We start from the raw sequence: 25,863 nt of genomic DNA, 5'->3' as shown, positions 1-25,863 counted from the left end.
ACTGCCCTCTAGAGTTGGGAATAACTAGCCCATATGTATGTGTGCAGACATATGTGTGTCTTTACCTTACCTATCAAATGAAATGAGCCTTCAGCAGAAAAAGGCCTCGTAATCTAACATCCTTTTATCTAGGAACCTACTTTCAGAGATAAGATATTTCTAATTAGAAGTTGCTGATTCTAAGCTAAGACTATCTAAGAAGCTTGACATCAGGTTTCTTGTTAAGATGGTTGCGTGCGAATGAAGCAGACTCACCTCTCCTCTGAAATTAGTGTATTTTTAATATGGATTTACAATGTGTGTTTTTTCACAGGACACTTCACAAAAAGAAAGAAAACATCTCTTTGGTTCACAGTCGCCCTTTTGGTAGTGTCTGTTTTCATACTGTCCATAGGCCTTGCAGCAACCACGAGAACTGAAAATGTAACTGTGGGAGGCTATTATCCAGGAATAATAGTAAGTCTATCAACCACTGCATTTTAGTTTTGCCAGTATTCATAGTGCATCAAATAATGGACCAAAAATGTAAAAATGGTTAGAAAAAATGGGCCTGGCTTCACTTAGGATGGAAATTCTTGTTCCAGCTGTGGTCATATGTTGACAACTGTCTATATATTTCCCCTTGTGCAGGTTTTGTGCAATTTGACAATAAACCTAAATAAATCAATCATGTTTAACTTAATAGAAAATGTGGAAGATTGCATATGGTTACCATGAGCCACGATTGACTCAAAAGAATGAGAAAAGCATGAAATAATGGGAAAATTCATTCCTTATATTGAAAACACTAACATGTAGTTTGGGGCAAGATACAGTATATAAGACAGTGATGGCAAACCTCTTAGGCACCAAGTGCCCAAACTGCGTATGCGTGCATGCCCAAACGGAAAGATGCATGCATACACAAATGCATACATGCAAGGACATGCACGCATGCATGCACATACATGCGCCCAGACATGCACAGTCATGCACAAACTCACACATGCACAGACATGTGTGAGTGCACACATGCATGGACATCTGTGCATGCACAGCAGAGTCCCAAAGACTAGCTGGCTTGCAGGAGGTGGGGCATCCCAACACCAGCAATGTAGCAAGAGATAAGATCTTTTTCTTTCATGAGCTTCTGTTTCGTCATTTGCAGGGAAACAGCAGCTCATGAAAAAAATGCCATGGAGATCTGACCTGGGCGACAGTGTGTGTGGCAGCAGAGAAAGCTCTATAGAAGAGGTTCCACAAATCTACAGTGCTGTTTAGAACCAGTTCCAGCTCCCTCCCACCGCCCATCCGCCCATTATCAATATGAAGAGCGAGAGGAGGAATTCTGGGAGTTGAAGTCCACAAGTCTTAAAGCTGTCAAGTTTGAACATCCCTGTGGGTTTGTTCTAAAGGATTAGGGGTGAAGGGTCTTGTAACTTGACAGTTTTAAGACTTGCATGCTTCAAATGTCAGAGTTTCTGAACCAACATTTTGATAGCTAAGCAAGAGCGTTGTTAAGTGAGTTTCACCACATTTTACAAGTTGGCCACATCCACCCGGTCATATGGCCTGCAAGCCAATCCCAGTCAGTCACATGGCCAGCAAGCCACTCCCACAAAGCAGGCCACACCTACAGAAGAGGTTCTAAAAATTTTTGAAACCTACCACTGCACTTCTGGCACACCATCATGGATATAGGACTTTATGGGAAACAAGATCAGGAATGCTTCTATCCAGTTTTGGCGGGTTCACCAAATTCATCAATATTTTAGGACCCAAGTACTCTTTTGGGTGCCTGTTCTACTATTTTTTTAGGCCAGGTAAACCACCTTGCGAATCTGGGAGTGAGAATAATCCATGAAGGGATTCCTTTAAAAAGTTTCCTCAGTGGCAGGTAATCATTTTCCTGTCCTGGGAATGTGCACTGGGCTCCACATTTTGTCTGTATGTGTGTGCGTGTGCAGGTGTGTTTTAGAGGGAAAATAAAAATATGCTTCTTGACCCAACTATCTGATTTTGGTACTTTACTGTTTGATTACATCTACCTATTTCATGTTTTCTTTTGTAAGGTTAGGGTTAGAACAGTGACTCCCAACATGGGGACCATGCTCCAAGAGGGCAGTTTGATTTTTAATTGGGGTGGGGGCAATTTGAACCTTGTTTAAAACAAGTTAATGGCTTTTTAGGCTAAATCCTGCTTTAAGAGGATTTAACTGGGTCACTTAGGATGTGAGGTTCCATGTCATTTCCTCCAAGACAGCAGGTTGTCTTCACAGCAGCCATTTTTATTAGTGATGGAAGGAGCTGCTATGTTCATGCCATGTGGCTCAGAATGGCTTCCTTGCTAGCCATGGCTCTTCTGTCCTCTTGGAGGAAGGACTTCTCAATTCCACTGCTAGATTCTAGTGCTACTCACCTGCAGCATTTAGTTGTCCTGATAAATGCCACCACTGTTGACTGCCATTTTGATTGGGCTTCAGGCCGCACTAATATTCTTCTAGCAGTATTGTCAAAACTCCACACAAAATGGTACAGCCATGAGGTCCAAAATAGAACGAATCCTTCCATTGCCACCTAAGCAAAGTGACCCCAAAAGGCCAGCTTCTATGAAAGAACCATGTTGAGTCTTACTGTTAAGCTGACCTATGAGATCTGCTGCAATTAAACAAGGAAATAAACAAGGAAACATCGATGCATAGCATGGACCATTATAGAGAAGAAGTGCTCAAAATGACCATAGACTTCACCATTTAAATCGCCAATTTCCCCCAATTTTTAATTTTGTTATCCATAGTTTTATGCTATAAATAGAAGCTCTATTAGCAACAGGGCCTATCTGTTGAATTAATAAAAAATAACCTATTTTATTCATGGGCCACTTCTTTGTTTTCAATTCTATTTCCTGAAGAAAAGCTATTTCCTTTTTTCCTTACTTTTCCTAAATTACATTTATTTCACACCATACTTACTATATATAGTTGAACAGATGCCTGCCTGCCTGCCTGCCTGCCTGCCTGCCTGCCTGCCTGCCTGCCTGCCTGCCTGCCTGCCTGCCTGCCTGCCTGCCTGCCTGCCTGCCTGCCTGCCTGCCTGCCTGCCTGCCTGCCTATCTATCTATCTATCTATCTATCTATCTATCTATCTATCTATCTATCTATCTATCTATCTATCTATCTATCTATCTATCTATCATCATCAATTTATCTAATCCATCCATCCATCCATTCATCCATCCATCCATCCATCCATCCATCCATACAAGGACAGGACAGGATAGGACAGACAGACAGACAGACAGTTAACTCAACCCATTTTAAGTTATTATATGGAATTGCCTTTTATAAATAAATAAGGAAATGATGTCTCCTGAGTTAATCCATCTTATTTGTTTCCTAGAAGCTTGTTAGATTCTTGATAAACTTTTTAATTGCAGTCTGTTATTTTTTTTTATGAAGAGTCTTACAGATAATACTGTATATGTGAAGCAGGTTCTCAACTTACCTGGAATGGCACTTTTCATTCTTCTTTTCTTCTTATTTAAAATTAACGACATCTTATAAATGTAGCTAACTTGTCCTATTTGTTGTGGATTTGCTTTTTGCCATAGCTTGGCTTTGGATCCTTCCTAGGGATTATTGGCCTCCATCTGGTAGAGAATCGAAAGCAAATGGTAAGCAAATAATAAACTGTGTGATTTAAAAATCAGAACATTGATCTGGTACTCTGTTTTTCATTCTGTTTCTCTCAACATATCTCCGTAATTTTATAAGGATTCAAGTCATTGTCAATTTGTGTAGTATATGCTATGGTAACAGTGTGACTAGTAAAGTACAAAATGTATAATGAAAGAAAGACTAAAATGAAGCACACAAGATAAGCACTACTCATTAAAATCTACTTTAGAGCTTAATTTTATTATTGTCTATTTTGTTCATGGTTCTTTTGCGAGGCATAAGTCTACAGTTCAACCAGATAACAGCATGTTCCGATTTACAATTCATCCAACACTTTTCTCCTTGTTTGATCCCAGAATCTAACATGAAAAGATACTCTGTTCCTCAGCTATTAACAGTCATAGCTGGGAGCCATTAATAGACAATTAAACTGTCTTAACTAGGCGTTTAGTCGTCTTCGTTATGAGGCATGACTTCATATGTCTGATTTCTTTTTAAAACTCAGTTTAAGCCCTTTATTTTGTGGAGATGAAATCCATTTGGTTTTTTTTTAAGTTGTTTTTTTTTTACTGGGCAGGAACAAGATATTTATTTATTATTTCGTCATTCATTCATTCATTTATTATTTGTATATTTTTTAATTTCCAGATGCATTTTGTTTACAGTTTTCATTAGTTTATAATATAAAATACAAAAATACAAAATCAAACAGTAGGAAAAATAAGCGAGGGAAAGAGGAAAAGAGAAGTGCAGAACAGAAGGGAAATAAGAAAAAATGCATCAACTTCCGACTCCTTCTGGTGCAGTAGAATAAAACAGTAACATCAAATCTCAACATTTTACTTTTATATAATAGAATAAACTTAACCATTTCTATAAAAACAAATCTGTCTAATCAGTAAAACCGAAAATCAAAGTTTCATTTTTTTCCACCTCAAGCATAAAGTCCAGAAGTGGTTTTCAAGTACCGTAGGTGAAATCCATTTGTTAACACCCAGAGTCATTGATAATTGGGTGCTATGCAAATTTAATAAATAACAATAATGTGAATGCTGTTACTTTCTTCTAGCTTCTTCTCACTAGATTCCATTTGTATAATAACCTGGGGTTCTACAACTATGAGGAAGAGTTAGGGTTAGGGTTCTACTACCTTTGTTGCCTAAGTTTAATGACTGAAATAAGAAATTGGCGCTTTGGACATATCATATTAGATAATTAATTCCTAGAATGCTTGTATGCTCTGAATGTGCAGAGCATGTTTCAAAGTCAGTGTTGTGATGGTTAAATAAAAATGTGATGGGAAAGGGAGGGATATGGTTTTTTTGATAAGTGGCAACATGTTAAACAGACCAACTTTTGCAATAGTCCTAGTTCACCTTGAGAACAGAACCTGATAGACTGATAGTCCAATTAGACTAGGAAAGTGGTCGGCATAATAGCATGTGTTATATGCTATAAGACTAAGTGCAAATTTAATAGTTAATAATAGACATTTTTTCCTTCCAAAATCCTTCCCTTCCCTTTGTTTCTTTGCTTTCATTTTGCCTGATGAGTACCAATGATTGAAAAACTTGCACACTATCTATTGAAAAGGTTGCTTTGATACAAGTGAAAATGGAAAATTTAAGAAGTAACGGCAGTATTATCCTGGAGTATTGATGCTCTTCATAAATAGAAGATTGGAGGACTTGTAACTTCCTATCTTTCCTGTTGTTAAACAATGCCCATGCAATTACACAGTTTTTATTATACAGCTTTGAAGGTGCACATGCAATTTTATTCTGTCAGATATAATATTTGGTAGGTGAATCTCATTAGTTTCCTAACCTAGAACATTTTAATGGGTAATATGGTATTTGGAAATTGCTAAAGTTGAGTATGATGGTTAAAGGCCATCGCAGATAATTTAATATTTGTTATCTTTAAGTCGCTTCCAAGTGAAAGAGTTAACTTTGAGGACCACAGTAGCTGTTTACAGAAATATTTTCAAGGTATTTATTCGTATTCACTTGAATAATAACTTTTTTTTCATAATTTTGTCACTTTGGACGAACAGGAAGCTTTGAGGCTTTGCAGGAAAAAATAATTAAAAATATCCTACATAAGAGGTGAACTGCAGCTAGGTAATTGCAAAGCTTTTTCTCATTAGAAATCCATTGTAATCATTGTAAGTGCTGCAGCTCAAATAGATATAAATGAATAATGAGCATCCAGTACCTGTGATATAATCCTATCCTGTAATGAGACATTTCTTGAGTGAAGTCTCAATGACATCCATGCTCTTATCGTGGCACCAACCTTTGGAGAGAATAGGGCATAAATTGTATGTCTTGGTGCCTATCGCAATGATAAGCTACCTTAATAGCTGCAGAGGGGCAACCAGGGAAGACACAATGTATTTTGTTTTTCTGCTGTATGTGTGGGGGTGGCATTTCAGTGCCCTTCCCTCCTTAAAAGACAGGGCAAAATATTACAGTACATTAATGATTATTATGAGACTACGTGCCACTTGTAAACAATCTGATAATGATACCAGATCAAGCAGAAGGCAGGGAACTCCAGTTTACAAATGCCCTTCAATGTTTGGTTATTATTTGTTTATTTGTTTGTTTTTCTGCTTCTCAACCCCAGGGACTCTTTGATAACTACACTGTTTTCCTTCATAAAATCTAGTTATGCAAACATTGAGAGGCTTTGTACAAAGGAATGGAGGCATTATCTAGATAGACTAACCCAAGATTGAGGGTTATAACAGAAAACCTTTTACAAGCAAAATGCTTCATTCAATATTATTAAATGAAGCATCTTTAGGAGAATCTTTTTTCTTTAGGAAGATTTTTTTTAGGAATCTTTTGGGGGGAAAATAAAGCATATCACTTCACAACCAAGATCTCTTGTGAAGAATAAAATAGATTGCATTATTTCAGCTAACATGCATTTTAATTAAACAAATCACACACCCTTCAGAAAATCTATTCCAGTTATTGTGCTCAAGTACAGCTCCATGCAGCAACATTTCTACAGTATCCTAGCTGTAGGATGGAGTGGTAGATACCACATTATCATATCTAAATTACTTTGTTTTGATTCTTTGTCACGTGTCTATGGAAATTCTCAGTCATCCAGGTCATGGTTGTCACAAAGGTGCTGTTTTCAAGAGGCAACTGGACTGTCCAGTTGCCTCTTTGCCATGTGCAAGCAGATGCTTGGTGGATGGGGGAAACTATTATAGGTTGGTTAAGCCTAACTCTGTAGATAGGTCCATCCTATTTTCCTTTTATACATTTGGTAATTAATGCTGAAAAAGTCACTTATCAGTTTTAACCAGTGAACTTCTTTCATTCACCTAGTGCACAAATAGGGAACATTTACTTAGAATTATTGAATCATTATTTAGCATCCATTTTTATGTAAGGTAAGATCTGCTACATATTTATTAACCGCTGCACATCTATCTGATATATACTTAATTGTCAATAGGCTTATTCAGCAAGGCTGTGTTTTTTATCACATAAAGGAACGTTTTTACATGTGTTGCACAGCACAACATAAGTGTTCAATGTTTATAGCATGTGCAAGCAATTCTACTTCATAATTTCCCCGATTTTTCTTGCCATCTATTCCATATAAGTTGAATGGCCAAACAAGTTTTAAAAAGTACAGGTGCATTTTCTAATTCTTCATAACTGACTTCCAATGCAAGCATGAAGTACTTAATTTAAATCAACCTTTCTCTTTGTAGCTGATAGCATCCATCGTGTTCATCAGCTTTGGAGTGGTAGCAGCTTTTTGTTGTGCAATCGTTGATGGTGTGTTTGCAGCACGTCACATAGTAAGTGTATGCTTTTGTATATTCTACCTCCTTGTTAACATTAAACTCCTTATGCAACTTGGGTAACCAATAACTTTCTTTATGCAGTGATGCAGATCTAGACATTTAGCTAATTAGACCTTCATTGCGGCTATTTATAAGAAATCTGCAGTTTTATCTTTCCTAATTAGGTTTACTTAAAAATAGTCACATTAAGCTGATTGGGGCTTACTCCCAAGTAGTGGCACCTAATTGACAGGACATTTGACTGCATTGCTACATTGATATAAAAATATAAAGCAGGTTTTTTTTTCACGTGGAAAAGTCGCAGGAATGTGAGTTTCTTATGTTGTGTAAGTTCTGAACATTTTGCATGATGAATTTAATCCACTAATTCTCCTTGGTAAAAGTTGAAGCATAAGCAGGAGAGCCTGCAGGATAAAAGAAATCAATGTAACAGGTACAACAATGTGATTGAAACTCTGTCTATTTTTCAAGTGGGTTGGATATATAAAAAATAGAGCTTTGATCATTCCCACCCCGTTGCCATTTTGATTGATTTATTCATTTTCCCATATTCTGTGGATACCTCCAAGTTTAAAGCAAACAGTTTGGATCAGAACCTCAGTTCAAAAATAACCAGAGAGACAAGTATGGGCAATGGTGGGATTCAATTTTTTTTACTAATGATTCTAGGGGCCTGGCTTTGTGGGCGTCACATGACTTCGTGGGTCTGGCTTTGTGGGCATGGCAGGGGAAGGATACTGCAAAATCCCCATTCCCTCCCCACTCCTGGGGGAAGCTTACTGCAAAATCCCCATTCTCTCCTCATCCCACTAACCTGCTTTCCAGCTCCATTCTCCTGTTCAGGACAACAAAAGAAGAGGCTGGGAGGCAGCAGGGGCGGGGCCAGCCTATTCGGTGATTCTCCAAACTACTCAAAATTTCCACTACCGGTTCTCCAGAACCTGTCAGAACTGGATGAATACCACTCTTGCTCTTCATACCATAAAAAAAAAATCGGCATTAGGATCATGAATACCTTAGTGTGTCACCTTCCATGTTTGTTTTGGATTGTAATAGGAATGGATGCTTGAGAGTCCAGAGAATTCTGCTTAGATATTGTGCAGTTTAGAGATAAACAAAGCAGAACTATATATTTTCTATCCCTATAGTCGCCATTTGTATATCATTATCAAAAGGAAATCTCATCACACATACCACAAAATGAATAATTGCAGCTGGAAGGAAAAAGAGCAGCTTATACCATGACAGAACACTTGTTTTCTTATAGTAGATTCTCAGTTTCTTTGCTTACCACTACAATTTTTTGAAAAAATATAAAATAACATGACGGCATAATGCAAGCTTTTCTAGAGTATGAAACTTTTCTCCTCATGACCCCTCCCACAAAATCTGGAGGAAGTGATGATTTTTTGATTTATTGATTAATGAGAGTGGAATATGGGAAGAAGGGAATCATATAATTTTGAAGGGGCTTTAAATATATTTATAACTGCAGTGACATAGATTGGAAGTTATTTCTTTAACTTTTTTCTGTTTTCTCTTTCCTTTTTTCCCCTTTTCATTGCTTTAATACTTTCTTTCCCTTTTTCTGTATGTTGGCTTGTATTTATTTTTTTAACTTTTCAACAAAAATTATTTTTAAAAATTCCCCTCAGAATGTCTGACCAAGAGGGGTGGTGTTTTGAATGCCAGCTGACATTTTGCTGTGCCTCAGTGTTTAAGAAAAAAAAATCTGTGTAAAGAACTAAAGGAGAAAAATTATCCGTTCTTTGAAGATAATTTTTTGTTTTTTGTTTTGTTTTTCATCTTAGTCACCTATAGACAGTTTTTCTTTAATCCTTTATATAATTTTTTTCTCCTCTTGTGGAGAGTTTTCCATTAAGGACTAAGGGAGAAAAACCCTCCATCATTTTCAGAGAGCTTTCACCAACTTTTAGTCCTGCAGATCCCATTCAAATCTTCACTAAACCCTAGGGGGTCACAGAACCCAATTTTTAAAAAAGGTATCTAATGGATCGCGCTAATATCAAATGAACTATGAACGTCTTTGGGGCCAGACATAACTTGGCACTTTGCTCTGATTTCTTTAGCAAGAGCTGGAATAAAAAAAAGGCCAGTACTATCCTTTTTTGCCAGTATATCCCTATTTTAAACACGGAAAAATATGTTTGCCTTGATTTTTTTAAAAGAACATCAGGAATAATATAAGTTTAATATCTTTTCATCTTAGTAATAGGTACTTTTGTTTTATTTTGTTTTTTAACGATGATAAATTAGAAAAAAACCCTTTCTACATTCACAGACAACATAGCTTGATAAATAAATAGCAGAAAGGAAATATCTGAATGTATCTTTGCCTATCTCTATACAATGATTTGTCCAATTCAGAAGAAAAACACTTCACTTAAGAAAAGCACTTTAAAAATTAGAAATGGATGTAAAAGTGGCTTGGTTTAATGTATCTCTGTTTTATTTCAGAATTACAGTATTTGTAATTTGTTTTTATTTCCATCAAGCATCTGGGTATTTGAACCCATTGTTCACCTTTAAAAACAACTGAATGCCTGAATCGGATGAAACAAATACAGCTGAAAGTAGCATGTAATGATGTTAGTGGAGATAAAAAGGAAAATTACAGGAACCGATTATACATGAATTATGTTGTTTTCACATATATTGTTACATAGCAGCGACACTGGTCCTTACATGCTGCAAACAGATACCCTTGCAGAACAAACAAAACAAAACAATTTCTCTTCTGCACCTAGCATTGCCCTCCTTAAAAGAAAAGAGATAAAACTTTCAAGTGATACTTCTTCAATAATTGATAAATGCATAATTGGGTAGCCAATGAAATGGAGAACAGCTTACGTAGAACTATAGTGTGAGTTTATTATGCCATTAGAAACATGTATGGAAAACTTTGCTGCTGCTACGAGAGAGGCAGAATACAAGGTAAAGGTAATACGAACTTCCAAAGAAACTAAAGAGGGTAAACTAAGCCAGGAGGGAAGGCATTGGTAGCTTAAATGAATGAGAATTTGAGTAGAGAACGATTATATTGCATTATTTAAAAGGTTTGTTATTTTATAAATGAATGAATAGCACAGAAGTGTTTCATTGTAAATTTTATACTAGAACAAATGTGCATAAATGTTTAATAAATAATAAAGGCAAGGAGTAAACCAGGTGGGATGCTGGTTAAATTTCTTCATTATAGGCTTTTACTCAAACAAGGGTCAAGGAATAAGGGCTATAAGCAGGGATGAAATCCAGCAGGTTCTGGAGAACCAGTAGCAGAAATTTTGAGTAGTTCGAAGAACCGGCAAATGCCACCTCTGGTTGGCCCCAGAGTGAAGTGGGAATTGAGATTTTGCAATATCCTTCTCTTGGAATGAGGTGGGAATTGAGATTTTGCAGTATCCTTCCCTTGCCATGCCCACCAAGCCACACCCTCAGAAGCTGTAGTAAAAAAAAATGAATTTCACCACTGGATATAAGGATATAATTCTTTCCAAAACCTAAGGGCTTATCTGAACCGGCTGATCCCTCCATTGCCAAAACAGACCAACAGTCACTTCTGGAAAGCAGAAAGGGACATTGCTTCCTTTAATCCCCAACCCATCATCAGAGTTACCTCAGGGTATACTGTTTTGCTCCACTTCCCAAATATACCTTTCCGTGTTATGTCATGTTCCTGTCCATTCGTTGCAAGTGAACCCCAGCAGTTGGCTACTTTACAAACACAGAAATATATCTTCAAACTGATCTAATGCTTAGCATAGTCTGTTATACCTTTCAGAGCTACCCTTCCCATTGAATAGCACAAAGACTTACTTTGTAAATGGAAGGTTGCTCATTTGGAGGGACCTGGTAGAAAAAAAACAAAGCACTGGAAAAAAATAGGAAGCTCAAGAAAAGGGGGGGGGGGAGGCAAATAACTAAGAATATCAGCAAATAGCCTGAGCTTGAAATATTGCATTCAGTTATGGTCGCCACAATGTAAAAAAGATGTTGAGACTCTAAAAAGAATGCAAAGAGGAACAAAGATGATTAGGGGACAGAGGCTAAAACATATGAAGAACGGTTGCAGGAACTGGGTATGTCTGGTTTAATGAAAAGAAGGACTAGGGGAGACATGATAGCAGTGTTCCAATATCCCAGAGGTTGCCACAAAGAAAAGGGAGTCAAGTTATTTTCCAAAGCACCTGAGAGTAGGATAAGAAGCAATGGGTGGAAACTAATCAAGGAGAGAAGCAACTTAGAACTAAGGAGAAATTTCCTGACAGTTAGAACAATTAATCAGTGGAACAACTTGCCTCCAGAAGTTGTGAATGCTGCAACACTGGAAGTTTTTAAGAAAATGTTGGATATCCATTTGTCTGAAGTGGTGTAGGATTTCCTGCCTTAGCAAGGGGTTGGACTAGAAGACCTCTAATGTCCCTTCCAACTCTATTATTCTATTCTAAAGTTTCTGCCATATCTTGAACCAGAAACCTTCTGTATACATGAAAAAATCTTATAGCTGGGTTATTATAGACTTCACAATAAGAAGTGATATTTAAAAAACTGCATGTATATGTATATTGATGCTTTAACTTTATATGTATAAGTTCAGTTTAACTTTGTGTATAAAGATTTGCATGAGTATATTCATATACACATGCATATTGCATATCCAGTAAGATTCCTCCACAACTGTCCCCAACAGGAAGTAAGGTGGCTACTTTATAAAACAGAAAGATGGGAAAGCCTAGCAGTCCCAAAACAAGTACATGGTGGTCTGTAGCTTGACTGAATAGTTTGCAAGCCATTGCCACAATGTTTCAGTCTGAACCCGATTTTCTTAAGCTGGTTTAATAGTAGGTTGGCATAAGCATAACACAGGAGCAGTTTCAAGGCTGACATGTCCTAGGGCAGCCAAGGCCTCTTTGTTGAAGAAGGCCCCATTGAGCCTGTAACAATTTAGTTTTGCTTTTATGTAAAAAATATGGAAGAATGGGTGGGTGGAAATCAAAAGGAAGACTGAAAAAGTTGTGATTGGGCAAGACATGAGTAGTAAAAATCCCTCCAAGACTGAGTGGCTGTGGTTTCCATCATCCCGATTTGTGCATCTTGTTCCATCTTTGATGATAGGGGGAGAAACTTTACCCCCATCAGAGAGGGCGCACAATCTGGGAGTCCTCCTGGATATGCGGCTTAGTTTAGAAGAACACCTGGCAGCCGTGACCAGGGGGGCCTTTTACCAGGTTCGCCTGATACGTCAGTTGCACCCCTTTCTGGATCGGGATGCTCTGTGCACAGTCGCTCATGCCCTTGTCCTTTCTTGCCTGGACTACTGTAACACTCTCTACATGGGGCTGCCCTTGAAGAGCACCCGGAGGCTTCAACTGGTCCAGAATGCAGCCATGTGGGTTATCATGGGGGTACCTAGGTGCTCCCATGTTACACCCCTTTTAAGTGGCGTGCACTGGTTGCTGGTGGTCTTCTGGGTGCGATTCAAGGTACTAATTATGACCTTTAAAGTGCTCCATGCCTTAGGCCCAGGATACTTGTGAGACCACCTACTGCCACCAGTAGCCTCCCACCGTCCAGTGCGATCCAACAGAGTTGGCCTCGTCAGGGTGCCGTCGGCCAGACAGTGTTGGCTAGCGACCCCCAAGGGAGAGCCTTCTCTGTGGGAGCGCCTTCCCTCTGGAATGAGCTGCCCACGGAGCTTCGCATAATCCCCGACCTCCGGTCCTTCCAACGTGCCCTAAAAAGTTGGCTTTTCCAGCAAGTCGGCCTGGCCTGAATAGAATAAAATATAGGATTAATTTGGTTGTTAATTTTATTTTTATTTTTAAATTTTTATTGTAAATATCAATTGGTTTTTTTTGAATACTTTATTTAATGTCCCTTTTAATTTTTGTAATATGTGTTTTCTTGTATGTTGTACGCCGCCCTGAGTCCTTGGGAGAAGGGCGGCATATAAATCTAATAAACCTAACCTAGCCTAACCCACACAAAGTTTACTTACTATTGTTCGCCCACTGCAGTGGGCTTGGGAAGGGTTCATTAGTTGTTGTAGTGGCTTCTCCCAGGCCTGAATTAGTATCCTACAGTCAAAGATTTGGCCCATGACAAACCGTTGTTTGTGGGACAGCAACAATGTTTTTGCAAATTGGGCAGGCATTTGCCAAATGAAGTCTCTGCTAGGAAACCCCCGTTTGGCATTGATGTTGATCAGTCTGTAAGACCTAAATTAATGTTTATGGTATGAAATTTATATTTCTACAAGCAAAATCACTGTTTGTTCTCGGATAGTATTTTTGGCATTAACCAGTGACAACAGTACTGATATCTCAGTCTCTTTATATCTCTTAATAGAAAACACACACACACAAACACAAACCTAAATTAAGAAAAAGCAGTACTTAAACACCCAAATCTCAGATTATCCTGTATTTTCAGGGCCTCACGTGAAGCTGGACCTCACTTTCAATGTTTGCTTTCCTTTCACACATTATCAGGGCAATGTATTTTTATAGAAACTATGGAGAGCAATGACCACCGCCATTTTCTTTTGAATAATATATGCTATTATTTCATCCCCAAATACCTGCAATGGGACTCTAAATCTAGGGACCTGGGCATGACATTTCTTTCACACTGTACAGCTTGAGACAAAAAGATCAACCCTATTTATAATTTCACATACAACATTAATCAGTGCTAGTCACCTGTCTGAACTACCTCTTGTTCGTTACCTTGGTTCAAGATAAATCTGACAGACAGTTTGGTTAGAAAAGAAGGAAAAAACCATATCCACTATGCATTTTTAAATAAAATGCATAGCCCGGTACAGAGGATAACAGAGCTGGAAGGGACTTTGGAGGTCTTCTAGTCCAACCCCCTGCTCATGCAGGAAACTGTACCAGGGGTCTCAAACGTGACGTAATGCAACTTGCTTTTCCCAGCAAGAGCTTCTATCCCTTTCCCTTCCTGAGCAGAAGCTGAGATGAGTGGGTCTCCCATCACTCACTCACATGGACCATGAAGCTACAGTGGGAACTGTTCTGAACCAATGCAGCACTGTTTAATGCAGATCCCATTAATTACTGATTCCAACCAACAGACCAAAGAAATTGTACTGTGGCTAGGACTCTTGATACTGTTCTGTTGAAAGCAGGAATGATGGGATGCACACTTTATACACTTAGTCCTTGACTTACAGTAGTTCTTTTAGTGGTCATTCGAAGATACAACAGCACTGAAAACAGTGACTGATGACTATCTTTCATACCGTGTTGTAGCATCCCCATGGTCACATGATTTATATTTGGATGCTTGACAGTTGACTCATATGTATGATGGTCGTAGTGTACCAGAGTCATGTGAACACCTTTTGCAACCTTCTGACAAGCAAAGTCAAAGGCCGGATTCGCTTAACAAGTTTACTAACTGCAGTGATCCACAAATGTGGCAAGAAAAGTTGTAAAACGGGCAAAACTCAGTTAGCAGATTTCTCACTTAGCAACATAAATTTTGGGCTCAGCTGTGGTTGTAAGTTGAGGACTACCTGTATTGTAGTTTTATTGATCTCAAGAATCTTCATATTGCCTGCTACTTGGACATGTCTTGTGCATCCTTGCTTCTTTCAGGGCTAAAAAGATTTTAATGGCTTAATTTGCTACACTGGAATATGGCATTTCCCCATCTTGTGATTGTGTGGTCCTAGGTTCTCTCTGGGCTTGGTGGTTTTTTTTTTTAAGACATCTCATTACCAAACTAGATAACAATAACAGTGCTAGAAGGGAGCACAATCTCCTACTAATGATCTATGTTACCTTGTTTGATAATGAAGCCATCAAGGATCTCACAGTTCCATCCTGAGTTGCAAGTATTCTCTTCTATCAGTAATCTTCTGATTACATGAATTTGTCAAAATATAAGGGTCTGGTTACTGAAACTTTGTAGACCCTTTTTTTGATAAAATAAAATGTGTTTGTTTGCTGTTAACCTACAGATTTGCACATGAAAACTAGTAAAGCCTATTAGATAGAGTTTCTTTCTTCAACCAATAGTAATCTATTCTGTTACTTTTTAACTGTCCAGAATTTTAATGTGGTGCAATCAGTACAAAACCCTTCTTAAAAGTTTGTTCTTGAGTGAATATTATGTTGCCATCTGGTGGATTTATTTTGCAATAATAGCAAGTGTCAAAAAATACCCACCCACCACTTTCTACAACATCTATTGTAAGGGCTCCCAAAATTTCTTGGTTCACGTTACTGTCAGTGTCTCTGATTTTTTTACAGCACTCCAAAAGGTTCCCAAACTGTTGACTGGGAAATTCTGGGAGTTGAAGTTCACAAGACTTAAAGTGACCAAGTGTGGATATCTCTGATCTGTAGTATAAAACAAAATAGAAATTTGTGTTAGTGAAGTGCACGCATCATTTAATTGGTGATTTTGTTTTAGGAAAAAATGTTTTTAAAAATCAGGTTTTATCTAGCTTGTTCATACATACCCATTCTTTCTTTAACCTTTTAATATATTGTAGAAAAGCCAATGAATTTAGGAAAAAAAAGGTCTTATCAGCTTTGTCTAAAGGTACAATTTCCTTCATAAATAATAAGGTACTAGGAAGATGAATTTAAATAATATATAATCCATATCAATTGAATTAGCAGGTTGCTTTAAAGGAAAATGTTCCATGCATTTTCTCCTTTTACTGGTGCTGATAATACAAAATCCTTGTAAATTATTTTTAATATTTCTTTTCTTAGTGAGTCATTAATCTGAGTCACAGTAGCTTTTAAAAACATTAACTGAGTTAATTTACCAGTAACTATTTGCTTTCAAACTGCACATTTAATTTTTCTTTAAAATATTTAGTCTGCTTTGTTCATTCTATTTTATTGGGGATAGATTAAGTTTTAATGTAAAAGCTGGGTGGGATGTTAACTGTTCTTTTGCTATGATTCATAATCTATCTTGAAGTAGGTGGTGCTTTTTACTAGCTTCCTTTGGCCTAAATGAAAGCAGCTATTAAATGTCAAGCCTAGCATTTCAATTAAAAATAGGCAATCATTAACAAGCAAGCAAGTTGGCCTTTGGTTAGACAATGGACAAGTAATACAAACAGACTGTAAGTTGCAATTTATAACTGGAAGACAAAGGGGATCAGAATGTTTAAAATCTGAAAGTTCTACCTTGATGTCCTTATGATGCTAATCAAAGCCACTGTGCAGCTGTTGCAGTATTTTTTCTTCCTTAGTAAATGGAAACAGAAGCTATGAAGCACACAGGAGAATTACCAGTAGAAGATGTCACCTGGACCATGTGTAAAATTCTATGCCTGATTCAGGTGATGTCCACTAAAGTATTTTCTAGAACAGTGTTTCTCAACCTTGTCAACTTGAAGATGTCTGGACTTCAACTCCCAGAATTCCCCAGCCAGCATTCGCATTCGCTGGCTGGAGAATTCTGGGAGTTGAAGTCCAGACATCTTCAAGTTGACAAGGTTGAGAAACACTGTTCTAGAACCATCATCATCTAGGCAGAAATTGGGAAGCTTCTTTCTTTCAAGTGCAACTTTCCTTCCTTCAGGCAAAATTTGGATAAAATTAACCAAAAATGGGGGATACCATTATCTCAAAGACAGTCATTTTTTTCTTCACTCTGACGTGAAGATATTGCCTTTCATTTTCCTCAAACAGCAAGCAATGGAAGTGGAGCCCTGCTCTTACCAGAAACCTGAACTGAAGGTTTGAAATTAAGCCCAGGTGACATGCAATTTTAGAGCTATGATTCCTCACCCTTGATCTTGTTGGAAGAAATACCCATCTGGTTCAGTTCCAAGTGGGGAGAAAGACACTGGAAACATGGAGGCTGATTGGAAAGATGGTTTGTTGAGGGACAGGATCATATGGGTTTGAAGTCCTGGGCAGCTGACCATATGGAGTGAAGAGTGAGAGTTATTTTTACTCTCTCTTGGGCTTTGCCCTTGAGCTTCCTGTTCCTGTGGCAAGACCATATATTATATTGGTTGCTGTAGTCAGACTCCCATGTGGCCATTTGGAGTCAGTTTCTCTGAATCAAGTGTGAAGCCTGCTGGGTGATGCAACAAAGAAAGGGTGTTGGGCCATTCCTATTGTGTCTTAATGGCTTTCCTGTTTTGGATCTTGAATGAGGGCTGATCCTACCATTCTACCTAATTCTGCCTTTGTTCAAAATATCCTGTCTTGAATGGATACCAAGTCTGCATTTCTAAAAGCTGGCCTCAGCTTAGTATCTGCTTGGAGGTAGGGAACTGTGGCTTTGAGTTTCTGTCTCCCTTAAGATTTCTCTTTCTCTTTAGGAGAAATAAAATATTCTGCCTTTTTAATATATCCTAAAATATTTCATTCTTCTAGGTGGGTGCTAACTTTCTACAATCTGAAAAAGAATGGAGCATTATATAGTTCTGTATTTAAAGTACTAGATTATTTTTGGTGCACAATATATTACCATATTTAATGCTAGAATATACAAATAAAGCATTGCAAATTGTATATATTCACTGTTTACGAGGTATGAAAAATTAAACCTTATATCAATTAAACCAAAATATTAAATTACTATTCCATCTCAATTTCAGTATTATTCTTTGATTTATCCTGGCCTGGTTTTTATATTTTATAATTACCAAAAGAACAGTGAAATGATGTTTACAGACTGTAGATGTATCGCTTTCTATCAAATGTATTTTAATTAACAGACAATAGCTATTATGCATTATTATTATTCGCAACAACAGAATTGTATCACAGCGGCCAGTTGTTTTGCCGGATTTGGCATTGATTACTAGTCAGGCCCCACCCAGGGGCCTAGGACATCGTAATGTATTTTCGTAATATGCGTGCAGTTCCAAGCAGTGCGGCTTTTTGCATTTGGCTGATGGTGATTTTGTCAATTTTTAACTGTTTTAAATGTAATTCCAGTGCTTTTGGAATAGCACCCAGTGTGCCAATTACCACTGGAATTACCACTGCTGGTTTGTGCCATAATCTCTGAATTTTGATTTTTAAGTCCTGGTATTTCACGATTTTTTCGTATTCCTTCTCGTCGACCCTGCTATCATCTGGTATTGCGATGTCTATGATTGTAACCTTTTTCTCAACCAGTGTGATGTCTGGTGTATTATGCGCCAGTATTTTGTCCATTTGCATGCGAAAATCCCACAAGATCTTGACCATCTGATTTTCGGTGACTTTTTCAGGCTTATATTCCCACCAGTTTGTTGCTGTTTTAATATTATAATTTTTGCACAGATTCCAATGTATCATTTGTGCTACTGAATTGTGCCACAATTTATAATCAGTCTGCACGATTTTTTTACAGCAGCTGAGTATGTGATCAACAGTTTCATCAGCTTCTTTGCAAAGTTGCATTTGGCATCATCAGAGGATTTTTCAATTTTGGCCTTAATGGCATTTGTGCGGATAGCTTGTTCTTGCGCAGCCAGGATTAGTGACTCTGTTTCTTTCTTTAATGTACCTGTTGTTAACCATAACCAAGTTTGTTCACTGTCCACTTTATCTTTTATTTTTTCCAGAAATTGGCCATGCAGTGCTTTGTTCTGCCAACTCTCCATTCTTGATTTTATCACATCTTTTCTGTATTCTTGTTTCGTCTGTTGGGCCTTCAGTAGATTTTTGTTAGCTATTATATACAATAATATACAATAGCTATTATGCATTATTATTATTTATTATTGATAGATAGTATAGTATATATACTATACTATAATTTAAATAGTATAATTTCATGTCGATTTTCTCACACATCTAGGCTCAAAGAGTCTGTGCCTAGAATATCTACCCCAAAAGTATATTCATATTTAAGAATGTGACATTAAAACATATATGGTCAAAACTAAATGAGAAAATCTCAAGGGGGGAATTCAACCGGTTCGGACTGATTCGGGCAAACAGGTAGCTCCGACAATTAGGGTGGCCTGACTGCCCGCCCTTGCATTTTACTTACCTATATCCTCTCAGCTGATTAGCGCAGCAGAGCAGATTGCTGCACCTCAGCTGTGTTACTCCACAAGAAGTAACGTGGAAAATAAGTGTTAGTAAACCTGTGCACGCATGCATAGCATGCATCAACAAACCTCTGCCCAAGGTGTTAAAATTATGGAATCTAAAAAATGGATAAAATGGCAGGATGATCTTTGCCACTCAGTAGCAATGAAGCTAAAATCTGCAAGAATAAAAGTGTGTACAGCAGCTAGTCAATTTGTGTTTTCTTAACTCTTGCTTGGTTTTTTGCCCAGCAGGTCCTGTTACTTCCTCTAGAGGGTACCCATGCTCTAATATGCAACAAAGTTTTAAAATGTCATGTCCTGTTCAGACTGAAATTAAATAGGTTAAAAAAATTGAGTTTTATGTATATAAAAAGAATGAAGTTTGCTAATTTTGGAGCTGATGTGGCAATAATAGCAACTTGAACATGAAGCAACCTTTGTAGCTGAAGTCTTCCAGTTCCAGCAGATGCTGCTGGTGGTAGAATGGTTGCTTACATGGGAGCTAAACCACCACTATAATGAGGGGTGGGTTTCTACCGCTTCGGACCGCTTTGGGCAAACTGGTAACTCCAATGATCAGCTGGCAGTGAACTGGTTCGCTCCGACGATCAGGTGGGCCCGCCCGCCCATCCCTGCACTGTACTGACCTATATCTTCTCAGCTGATTCGCACCGCAGAGTGGATAACACTTCAGCTGTGTTACTCCCTAGCAGTAATGAGGAAGGTACGTTTTCTTACAACTGTGCACGTGTGTGTAGCACGTGTCAGGCATGTCTGTGTGTGTCAGGCATGTGCATGTACAAAGCACACGATCACCAAACTGGTCGTTAAACCGGCAGGATCCCACCACTGACTGTAATGTCTAATATTTTGCCAGCAGATCTACCAATATATTTTTTGCACACATAGCTTAAAAAGAGACAGATACTAGTAAGCCCAGAGATCTTGCTCTCTGATACCCTGTTTCCCCCAATATAAGACCTCCCCGGATAATCTCAATTGGGCTTTTGTGCGCATGCATTAAAATAAGCCCTTCCCCGAAAATAATCCCTCCACTAAAATAGTTAATCCTGTGTGCAGCCAATCCCTGTCATTTCCTGGGAGGCAAAGGGGGGAACATGCCCCATGCACCCCACATGCACCTCCCATCCATGCAAAACAGTCTTGCAGAGGCCGCTCCCACAAAACCTTGCTCCTGCGCCCCTTCTCTTAGTGGTGGCTACAAAAAGAGCGGCAGGCCCAGAGATGCTAGGGTGGCAAGAGTGTGCTAGAAACAGAGACAGAACTTCCAGCCCTCTCTGGATCCGTGGGCCAAGGTTAGGGGGCCTCCTACACCTCAAAAATAATAAGAACTCCCCAAAAATAAGGCTATGCGCTTATTTCAGGGGAGGTCAAAAGAAAATAAGACTCTGTCTTATTTTCGGGAAAACACGGTACTTTCTAAAGGAAATGCCCAATATCATAGTCATGGAAGTTGTCTACCAAACTGCATGGAAATTACAGTGTTCCTGTTAAAAAGCTGTCAATGTTTTTAATATGGCACAAATCTGAAATCTGAAAGAATCACTTTCTAAATAAAAGGCACTGAGGACTTACACACCCATGTATATTTTTTCATAATTAGGAATGTTCATGGAAACTACCCAGTGATTCTTCCAAGGAATCTGGGGTGAATCTTGTTTGTCGCTCAAAGACTGAACTGAACTATCTACTTTTTGAGCCATTAAAACAATACAGAGGTGGGACTTCCTGTGGTGATGTCACCATGCTTGGAGCTGAGGAACGGGAGTTCTCCTAACCTCTAACTCTAACTTCTTTGTTTGGGCTCATTTTTGAGCACTGTGGATCCTGAAGGGACCAGCAGATTAAGGGGGAAACTCTGAAGACGCTGCGGTGATAAGGCAAATCCCTCAGTGGGTAGGAGAAGCCCAATAAACGGACGAGAATCTATCTTGCCACTTGATCAGGACCGGAGTGATGGTGACTGCATAAGAAGGCAGCAGAGAGAGAAAGCAGTTGAAATCGAGACATCTGTTACTATTATTGACAACCCAAAGAAAACACAAAATTGGCAGAGAGGTGAGCTGGAAAGAAAGACGCTCTGGGAAGGAGACTGTTTTTGCAGTTCAGATTTTTGCCAAAAAGTAGTGAGAGCATAGACACTGAGTTGGAATTGACAGCCTGAATAACTTGAAGGAAAGTGACCACAGTGAGAACAAAAAACCAGCATGGACAACAGGAGTAGAACATAGTAACTGCCGAGAAGGCTTGGAAAGCACAGAAGGATTGTTTAACAGTCGGGTTGGTTGTTGACTTTTTTCTTCTTGCTCTTCCTTCTATTGTTTTGTTTTCCCCAAAGAATAGTTGAACTTACAAGTATATGGTATTTATTCCCCTCAGAACTTGGAACGGTGCCAGAGACAGTAGAGAGAGAACTGTTTTGGAACGATTAGAGGGCTTCTTTACCCCCTTTATTTTCCTTTTCCGCTGGACTTGTTGTATTAACTGATTGACACTAACAGTGATACTGAGGAGAGGGTGACACCTAGTGGATTATAAATTTGAACTATGAAGTCTGATGCAAGAAAACCAACGGTGACATAAACTGATATAGATACATAGAGAGAAACTAATTACTAGAATTGAATACCTGTATAACTGATACAATTGAGAGACATCTATTTGTATAAGATAACAGTGTGATATATAACTCTATGATATATAATAATTAAGGACCAAAAACAGAATAGAAGAATACATAGGAATGTTTAGATATTGAAACGTGATATTAAGGAAGGTTAATTATTGTTAAATATTGAGATATATAATTATTGATACCACTGATACTGCTGATAAAGTAGAAGTAAAGTAGAATTTATATGCAATTGTGGGCAAGGATAAATAAGGGGATAAGAATGGCAACTTTAGTAAAGTTAGTGAAAAAAACTACACCTAATATGATTTCGGCAACACCCACCTTCTTGAGTCAAAGATCAATTGAGAGTACATTGGGGCTGGAGAAAGGCAGAACAATGGCAGGAACAATGGGACCAGTACCAACAATGCAGAGTATGCAATTGATGCTCCATATGATACAAGAGACATTGACAAAAAGCCAAGAAATGATGGCTACAAATCATAACGAGACAAGGAGGAATCATGAAGAAATGAAAAATGAAATGGGAGAATTGAAAGGAAATATCAAAAACGTGGATGACAAAATTGAAAGGATACAGAATGCCTTAGCAATCAATGAAGGAGGAAGACCTGAAAGGAAAAATGACCAAAAACTTCACCGAAATTCTACAGAGAAAAGAACATAGGCTCCCGAAAGTGCACGTAAGATTTGCCAAAAAAACAACTAGAGATGAAGTGTACAAAAAACCCGCCATCATCCAGCAGCTGGCCCCAGTTGCATTGCAACCCATGGTTCCACCGTTGAACATGAATCCATTTGAGGCCTTCGCCCAATCAGGCTTTTCCTACTCTGCTACCGCCTTCCGGCAGCCATTCCAAGTTCTACCTCCGTCCGCGAATGCTGCTCCCGGTCTTTCTCAACATGAGGCCTTCAGCCAATCAGGCCTCGCCTATCCAGCCACTGCTCCGGCAGCCCCAACCAGGCTCGCCTCCATCCAACGTGCACCGGAATTACCCATTTTGCAGGAGCCGCCTTGGAGGTAGGCCATGATGATGTCGCCCAGAGCTACACTCCCTTCAGGGAGGAGCTACCACAGGGACTCCTTACCTCGTCGACGGCGCCTCCACAACTGAGACATTCTAGGTGGGTCCGACGCCAGCCCACCTACTTAAGCGATTACACATGCGCTTCGTTCACGCAATCACCCTCGCTGGGGGGGAAGGAGTGCTAAGTCCTTGACTTGCAACCAGTCCTAAAGTCCTCGACTTATGACCGGCTGCAAGTCCTTGACTTACGATTGACAGCCGGCAACAGCTCAGCCGTGCATGATTGGTTAAGGCGCAGCTGGCTGAGTGCGGGCTGCCCGAAGCATTACTATTGGTCGCTCTGCTTTACAGCTCTCGTATAAATAGCTGTCAAGCAGTGCAAGGTGCTGAATCGCTGTACATAGTTATTTATTGCTGTTCTACCTAATAAATTGCTGTTCACTTACCTCAATCACCTCACACCTCATCTGTTACCACAGAACATAACACGCATGCGCACTGGCCAGCTGACAGGGCAACGCCTCATGTGCCCTGATAAAAGGCTCCATGTGCCACCTGTGGCACGCATGCCATAGATTTGCCATCCCGACTCTAAGGCATAATAGTGGTCTAACAGAAACAGCTACGATGGAATTACATCTGGTATTGTTTTCTTTCATTGGCATCTGTTATGTTGACTATAGATTTAAACTTCAGTAATTATAGATTTCTAACATATTTGATTAGTCTTCTACAATTTCCCAAAGCTAAAAGGGATCAGTGTCAGTTCTGATTCATAAGACCTGGTCTTCCAAAAACACTTGTTAATAGGGAGATTTATATAATTGTACTCTAGATTTTAAAAGACTGTTCCTTCAGAATCTGTTGTACACCCTCATGTTTTGTGAGTTAAAAAGCACTGTGATAGAGCAGATTGGCATGCTCAGAAACAAATATTGAGAATGTAAAACTTCAACATTGAGAGCTTGCTATCTTTCTTTTGGGGACCAAAAGCAGAAACTGACCTTTTGTTTTTTAATCTACTTTGGCAGATTATGCTTTCTATATAATTTAAAATGCTCTTGATGTCATAGCATAAGAGATGTTATCTTAGATAGATTAAAACACTACTAATTTACAAAGGAGGGGACACAGTGGCTCAGTGGCTAAGATGCTGAACTTGTCAATCAGAAATGTTGGCAGTTTGGCGGTTCGAGTCCCTAGTGCTGCATATCGGAGTGAGCTCCTGTTACTTGTCTCAGCTTCTGCCAAACTAGAAGTTCGAAAGCATGTAAAAATGCAAGTAGAAAAAATAGGAACCACTTTTGGTGGGGAGGTAACAGCGCTCCGTGCACCTTCGGAGTTTAGTCATGCTGACCACATGATCATGGAGACGTCTTTGGACAGCGCTGGCTCTTAGGTTTTGAAACAAAGATGAGCACCGCCCCTAGAATCGGGAATGACTAGCACATATGTGCAAGGGGAACCTTTACCTTTACCTTAATTTCCAAAGGGCTTAAGGTAAGATTGTAACCCACCAAACATTTCACAAAATAACTTGATGGCAGATTCCATGATCTTTTTCTCTTCTCAGATGCTACTCTGTCAATGAGAAAGATTCTTAATTTCTGCCCCTCCTGTGCTAAAGCACCCCCAGAACTGTTCCAGAGATTTGGAAGAATTTGATGGGAGAAAGGGTAGTGAACTAATTCATTATACCATTAAGAAGTAGTGGGCTAGTGCCATAGAATAGTCATCTTAAAACTATTCCTTTCTTTTCTACATTTTGAGAAATCTGATCTAAATATGTATTGCTATAACTTTCCAACTTTAATGCATGATCCATTGTATGACTTACTTATGTTTTAGACGTGCGCAATTATTTTCCAAAAATAGGACTTTTTGACAAAACTGGAGGCTTTTAAGAAGAGATTGGACAGACCCTTGCCCAGAATGGCATAGGGTCCCCTGCTTGAGGAGGGGGTTGGACTAGAAGACCTTCAAGGTCCCTTCCAGCTCTTGTTATTCTGTTCTGTTAAATTGAGTCAACACTATAATTAATTTCCAAGCAAGTCAGTGCATGCTGAAGAGGAAATAGTTGATAAAGTTCAAAATTATCTGGTTTGTATCTGAATTTCACTTAAAACCTCCCAGAGTTTAGCTGCATAGGGGAAGTAAAGATAGATCTGTATTGTAACTTAAAGCACATTTTTAATTCCTCTTTATTTTTCTTCTTTTTCTTCTTCCAGGAACCCAGGCCTTTATATACTAAAAGGTGCCAGTATTATACAAATGGAATTGGATATTTATTTGATGCCTACCAGACAGAGGTAAGCTATTGTTGTTAGATTAAGATCTAGCTTTGTACAGTAGGTGGAAAGGTGGCTTACAAGGTGATTGTTTTTTAATCTCAACTCTCAATCACTGGAGTTTTATTTTCTGTATTTTGACAGCAAAGAAATGCTATTGTATGTGTGGCAAGAATATTTGCTTTGGAACAGAAGTTCATTCCATTCTTGTTACATAAATGATTTGTTGGAAAATGCCATTGCTCTTTTCCTGTGGATGTTTGTGCGGAATGACATTCGGTCAGATGTACCCAGGTTACCTTAATAGCTGATGATTTATATTGCCCGTCAAACTTCAACTTT

At 38.7% G+C, this 25,863-nt stretch overlaps 1 protein-coding gene across 1 annotated transcript in view; it reads left to right on the top strand.

Annotated features, from left to right (window-relative positions):
• Positions 1-25,863, top strand: part of TMEM255B (transmembrane protein 255B) — a 66,127-nt gene that overhangs the window by 20,345 nt on the left and 19,919 nt on the right. The window contains exons 2-5 of the mRNA XM_032226920.1: positions 314-456; positions 3,590-3,652; positions 7,399-7,488; positions 25,462-25,542. Of these exons, the coding sequence (XP_032082811.1) occupies positions 314-456; positions 3,590-3,652; positions 7,399-7,488; positions 25,462-25,542 (377 nt within the window). The remainder of the gene's footprint in view (positions 1-313; positions 457-3,589; positions 3,653-7,398; positions 7,489-25,461; positions 25,543-25,863) is intronic.

This window comes from Thamnophis elegans, chromosome 11 (genome assembly GCF_009769535.1).
Source record: "Thamnophis elegans isolate rThaEle1 chromosome 11, rThaEle1.pri, whole genome shotgun sequence".
Taxonomy (NCBI): Eukaryota; Metazoa; Chordata; class Lepidosauria; order Squamata; family Colubridae; genus Thamnophis; species Thamnophis elegans.
This window is presented reverse-complemented; position numbering and strand designations above follow the sequence as displayed.